This window comes from Danio rerio, chromosome 20, assembly GCF_049306965.1.
Source record: "Danio rerio strain Tuebingen ecotype United States chromosome 20, GRCz12tu, whole genome shotgun sequence".
In the NCBI taxonomy this organism is placed as follows: domain Eukaryota; kingdom Metazoa; phylum Chordata; class Actinopteri; order Cypriniformes; family Danionidae; genus Danio; species Danio rerio.
The window spans coordinates 6,956,047-6,962,500 of record NC_133195.1 but is presented as its reverse complement, the minus strand read 5'-3'; the positions used below and the strand labels follow the sequence as shown (position 1 = coordinate 6,962,500).

General features: G+C 40.0%; 2 protein-coding genes across 2 annotated transcripts in view; both read right to left on the bottom strand.

Moving 5' to 3' along the window:
• dsg2.2 (desmoglein 2, tandem duplicate 2) overlaps positions 1–6,454 on the bottom strand; it is a 713,230-nt gene that overhangs the window by 572,347 nt on the left and 134,429 nt on the right. The window lies entirely within an intron of this gene.
• The window catches only part of igfbp3 (insulin-like growth factor binding protein 3), a 29,304-nt gene continuing 23,749 nt past the window's right edge, over positions 900–6,454 (bottom strand). The window contains exon 4 of the mRNA NM_205751.2: positions 900–3,061. Within this exon, the coding sequence (NP_991314.2) occupies positions 2,942–3,061 (120 nt within the window). The 3' untranslated portion in view covers positions 900–2,941. The remainder of the gene's footprint in view (positions 3,062–6,454) is intronic.

The window sequence follows — 6,454 nt, the reverse complement described above, 5'->3', positions numbered from 1 at the left end:
TTTATAATAGTTATCCCGTCAGCCTATAACATCAAGCAAGCTATATAAGCCCATCTAAATAATCTGTTTGGCTGTACTCAGGTGACGTTGCGGAAGATTCCCTCCATCCTCCCCATCACCACCACCAGGTCGGCCTTGTCTCCACTCAGGGGGTTGGCTTCGCCCTGCCTTCATCTTCAGGCAGGATCTGCCAGCTCATCCAGAGTTCTGCACTATTGACCTTATTCTCCGCCGACGAGTGGGCGCTGCCATTTGAATCTTTTTGGCTTGAGACTTCCGGTCTCATTCACTTCCATTCATTTTTAGACATTAAAAACTGCTCATTACGCTGCTTGATGTTGTAATTTGATATTTTTTTATTATATTATTCTACTTTATCTGTATAGTCATGCAAACATTTGTTTGTAGAGTAAGTAGTTTGACCGTTTTCTGCTGTTTATTATTCCTAGTCATTTCTCCCATAGGCGACTGAATCGGAAGTTCTAAGACAATCGTGAAAACAGGCGCACTTCTGCATTTTAGAATAAGGTCAATAGACGGGGCTTTCTCCAAAGGACTTTATGAAAGGACCGTAACAAACAATAAATGTTCACAATAATTCAAAATAAATGTTCAAACGTTTATCTGCCTCCTAAAGTCGTTCTGGTAGAACTGGTTATCCAGTAAATCGCAAATGCTCTGGTCGTATTATATGAGACTGTATGAAAAGTATAAAAATTCTGTCACCATTTACTTACCGTACCCTCTTGCCATTACAAACCTGTATATTTTCATTCCTCAGAACACAAAAGATGTCCATTTCTGCTTTCCTATATGAACTGAACTTTCATTTTAGGGCAAACAATCTCATTAAATTAGTGGAATCTGTGAAATTAAACTCTGCCAGTTTGTACATAGAATAGCGTTTACAATTTTTATTTAAAAAAAAAAGGCATTAAATACAAATTATATTTGAACAAAACAATTCCTTTCTTGAAGAAAGTGATAGCTGTATAATTTCTAGTTTAGTAACATAAAAAGCTTTTTAAAGAATCAAAATGATTTGAAATGAAAAACAATAAAACACGACAACAACAACAACAACAACAAAGCAATTACCCGTGAACGGAGGGATCTTTAAAGGTGACTTGCGGGCAAGTGACCCTGGCATTGCACAGAATGAGGGTAGCAAGCTTTCTCGAAGATCAACTAGCTTGAACGTTGACCTTGATGTTTTCTGAAACGCAAGCTTGGCCTCAGCTTTTCTTACTCTTAGCGTTCACTTTACTTTAGCTCAGTTTAGCTTCGATTAGCTAAAGTTAAGCTTAGATTTAGCTTAATTCATACCATTGAAGGCCTACAAAACCTGAAGATTTAAAACTACAGTTTTACACAAACTGATTCGAGGACAGCCTCGTTGCTATGCTAACAAAAGACTCCTCATTCTCCACACTGTAGATCAACAACAAATCTAAAACAAAAGACTTTAGTGATTATATTCCCAAAAATATGCTGAGCTCTATGTTTTCACTACTGTGCAATCAATGGGTCACTGAATTGTTCTCAAAGACATAGTTTGGATCAGCTTATATTTCTTTCTTGGATAAATAATCTTTTTTAGCATAAAGTTCACATGCCTCTTTAGACATTTAGCTGGCCTGAAACAAAATATATATTGATATAAAAAAATACAAGACACTAGTACAGTTAAGGAAGGGCTAATAGCTTAGCATACTGTGTGCTCTTTTCCCCAAAATCAAGTCAGATGAGATGTAGCACCAAACATTTTGTTTGTCTTTTGTGTAGCTGTTTGGTAGGGGGTTGAGCTTTCTGTCGACGCTATGCTAATAAGCTAACGTGTGGGCTACCTCTCTGGCACCCTCCACCTTTCAAGTCTTTTCTCAGGAGGTCAGTTTTGAGACAGCGACACAAGTCCTGGTTATCATGTAGCTTTGCTACTGGGGTGAATTGCTGATATTGAGATAGACAAAGGGTGAGACGACCCACACCATTAAGCTAAACATTTTTGCATGAGTTTAGTTAAGGCATTGATTCAAAAATACTGCCATAGCTTCACCGATTTCGCAGCGGTAATTCAGGGCACTGTAGCATAATGGTTACATTCAAACCCATATATAAAAAAACGACGTCACGCAAGATACATGCTTTCAGCAAAGGCCTTGAAATGTGAAGGACAATGATAGTCAGCGTTTGGAGTACAAATCAAATATTCAAAGTGCTTCATGATGTTTTGAAAGTGAGATAATGCCCTTGTGGATATATTTTAGGGGCATATCATTGCTGTTCTGACAACAATCGAACCACTCTGCATCAGATAAGTCGTCTAAGTATGTCCGGCTGTAGAATAGTTTGCAATTGGTCAAATTGTTTTAAATGGATGATCAAACTGTTGGCCTGGAGTATGTGTTCAAGAGGGGCCAAAGTGCATGAAGTGCTTGTGCTTCAGATGGAGTCTATGGCTAGAGCCGCCTAGTGCCACTGTTTAAACGACCCAACACCAGGAGGGCAGAAACAAGAATTGGGACTAAGAGAGAGCCGCTGATAGTCATGGCAGATAGTCAACACACGCTTGTAGCAGAAGAGAGAGGCTACCTATGCGCACAGAACAAGTACACAATGTCCCTCACATACACAAGAGTACATATGCTCAGACTTAGCATGTCGTTACTGAAATTCGCTCGTACTTTTGACTATGTTCACACGTCCCCCTTAAGATAGAGTCCAAAAAACAGAAGACTTGACACTCTCTCTGTCTCCTCCTCTTATTCTCTTCGTTCTCCTGAAGTGTAAAGTGAGTTGCTGGTCACGTGAGTCCATGCCTCAGCATACAAGTGGGAGGTCAGCTTTGGGACAGCACTTTTGAATTTGTATTCATGTAGTTCTTCAGGGGAGATATCCCTCTTTGTCTCCCTGTTTCCACCACTCTGCCTCTCCTTCCCCTTCACTTTGTCTCCATGTTATAGCAGTGGACCTTCTCCTTTCCATCGTAGCCGGGTAAAGGCTGTCCGTACTTGTCCACGCACCAGCAGTGACCTCGTTTGCGGCCTTTGGATGGACTGCACTGTGGGGAGAGTGGGTGAGACAGGAAAAGAAATGCATAACCATATGATATTTGGACGAGTATATGCAAAACAGACAGCATGCTCCAAATGGAAGAGACAGTGGCATAAACACACATTTCTCATTGCATCGCACTTAGGTGAGAGAGAGTAACACAAATACTAGAGCCAGAGAGAGAAAGAGGAAAAGAGACTGGGGGAAAGAACACCAGAGGGTATTCAAGGGGAAGTACACTGCCCATCCAAAAAATCGTCCTCCGGGATATAACTAAGCAAATGGGTAAGAGCCTCCCATTGGGTAATTGCGGCATGAGTGATGTTGGTGATGTTTCAGCTGCTAACAACAACAAGGTGTTTAACCCTAAATATTGCATAGAATAGCTCCTCGTGTCCTAAACCAGGGCTGTCAAACTTAACCCTGCTTCAACACACTTACCTGTAGGTTTCAAACAAACCTGAAGGATTCAACTAATTTGATTGGGTGTGTTTAACTAGGGTTGGAACTGTACTGTGCAGAGCTGCGGCCCTCCAGGAACTGAGTTTGACAGCTGTGTCTTAAACAATCAGGTCGGAATGCATATCCTGTGGTCATGGAAAATACATCTATCTGTAAAAATGTAAAAGATAATCTATCTGTTTCAGAAATGGCAAACTTATGACATGCATCAAGCAGGGAAAATGTTTAGGAAGAATCTACTGAATCTACTAAAATTGGGTTGATTGTCCAATGTATTATTAAAAAATGGAAAATGTGGTCGGGACAAAATCTCGAAAGATGGAGATTGGCGATCACTTAAAAAAACAACAACAGTAAAACTTACTTTAATAGTGAACGTAAGAAGATATGTACCCAAAGGGTTACCAAAGATATTGGAACTAAACAGCTGTTTGGCCCTAAGAAAGCAACTTATCAGCTAAGCTAATCTGGGAAAAAGCTGAAATTTTCTAGGAAAGATAAAGGTTTGACTCTGGAGAAGGTCATGCGATTTGATGAGTCTAGATTCTACCCTGCTTAGTGATGGACAAATCAAGGTTGATACTGTAAGCAATGAAGATGAAGTATCATCATCTTGACCAGTGCCTAAAATTCAATTCTGAGGGGGCAGTGCTGTGGTCTGGGGATGCTGCAGTTGTCAGGTCTGGTAGAGCAACGTTATGTGCTTAAAGAATGAACACAGTGGAGTACCCGAGTATATGACAATGTTATTACATCAACAAAAAAAATGTATTCCCTTATGGCGTGGGCCTATTTCAAGATCACAATACTAGAATTCATCTTGCTCAAATTGTGAAAGAGTAGTTCAGAAGCATGAGAAATCATTTTACAAATGGATTTGCCACCACAGAGTCTAGAACTTAACACTATTGAGAATCTTTGGAATGTGCTGGAGAAGACTTTGCATAGCAGTTCGACTTTCCCATCATGGAATGAGGGGGGCTAGTGTATGTGAGAATTGAGGGACAGCTAGTGAAATCTTTTGAAATATTTTCATATTTTGTACAAACAAATTCTTTGTATTTTTTTTTTCCACAAGGCCAAAAAAAATTACTGGAAGTACCTTTGATGGGACTCACTCACAATGATACTAATGACCACAGAATTGAATATGCATTTTCAGGCCCAGAATAGCTGGCCTACATTACACCATTTTGCCCAAACCTGACTCCCATTCAGGTCAGAGCTCCAATGTAATTTCTCCAGTTCTATGTGCACCACTTCAAGGAAGATTCGTATCCAGTCAGCTTGGAGCCCAGGCACATTGCTTTACAAGCACACAACAAGGATGAATTAGAGTGAGGTTTGCTTTCACAGCACTTACTAGAAGGCACATTATGATTTTGACAAATACTATGCAATCCTGGATTATCACCTATTTTGATCCTGGAACATAATTTTTGTTAAAGAATGTATTCCATACCTATTCCAAACCCCTAACCCAACAATAACTGTGAATTATTTCCAAAATCAGTGGACAAAATAGTTGGATAACACTTATGTAGAACTAGATAAACCTAAACTTAACATAAACGGTAAACATATTCCTTAAATCTGATTGGCTGATTGGACTGGAATGTTCCTACTTGCTGTCCTACTTGGTGAAATCAGGTTAGGATACTAGCAGACCTTAGTTTCACTCATACCCAAAACCTCACACCCAGCAGGTGCATGGTTCCAGTGTATCTCCTCCATTTCTACTCATACTACTCCACGCGAGGTTCAGACAAGCATCTCTGGTATAGGATGCACAAACAAGGCTTATGTTTCTAGAGTGGTTCTTGAGGTCCAGAAAGAGAAAGTTTGTCTCAGCAAGTCTACTACACAAGTCAACTAGCTAGCCTCAGTTGCACTCACCCCCCTCTGCCCCCCACCCAATTAGGAAAATACACAACAGATAACATTCTATGTTTTGATCAGAATTGAAGCAGGATTTTGAGCAACACTGTTAGCTACTTATAAATACTTTATAAAAACTTTAGAGATTTTTGCTACCCATAATGACCATCTCTATATAGCTTATGAATTGGACAGTCCTCAAGCAGGCTACATGATTGACCACAGCTGGTCCCACCTTAGCTAACGCATCATTCACCAATCGTAGGATTCCTAACTCACAATAAATAAGCACAGTTTCTCACCTCAGTCATCTTTGTCTTCAAGAATCCCCCCTTCCAGCCCTATTCCTCCTCCCTTTTTCCTTGATAGGGTGGCACGGCGGCCCAGTGGTTAGCACTTACCTCACAGCAAGAATGTCACAGTTCCAAATCTCTAACAAGCCAGTCTATTTTTCTGTGTGGAGTTTATATGTTCTCCCCGTGCTTGCGTGGATTTCCCCTGGGTTTTTTTGGTTTCCTCCCACAGTCCAAAAGCTTGCAACATGGGTGAATTGACCAAACCAAATTAGCACCATAGATGAGCTCTTATTCAGCAGTATAACTCTCCTTAGCAATCCTTAATTTTTCATTAGCCATGAATAGGCAGGGGAGTTCTACATGAGCTCAAACTCCCCTCTCGCCCCGCAAATGGGAGGGATCCCCAGGCTCGAGGATGTTATGAGTTCTTTATAATCAATAATAAGCTAAGTGAAACTCTTGAAATGCTAAGAAAACTTAATTATCTAAAAATAACCAACACCTTTAACCTTAAATATCAAAACATGCTAATAATAAGCGAGTATAGTTATGCATCTGCTTCTCTCATGCATTCTCTCTTTCAGCAGCAATTTGAAGACATGTGCAAGTCAAACATTGCATTTAAGTTGGAAGAATGCATGACTGCCATTCAAAGTAAGTGTGTAAGAAAAATTAATTTAAAAAACTGTCTTCTGTGGTTCAGAAGAAAGTATGCCTCGTTTATGCCCTGCCTTATAATATGAATAAGATACAATTCCATCTGT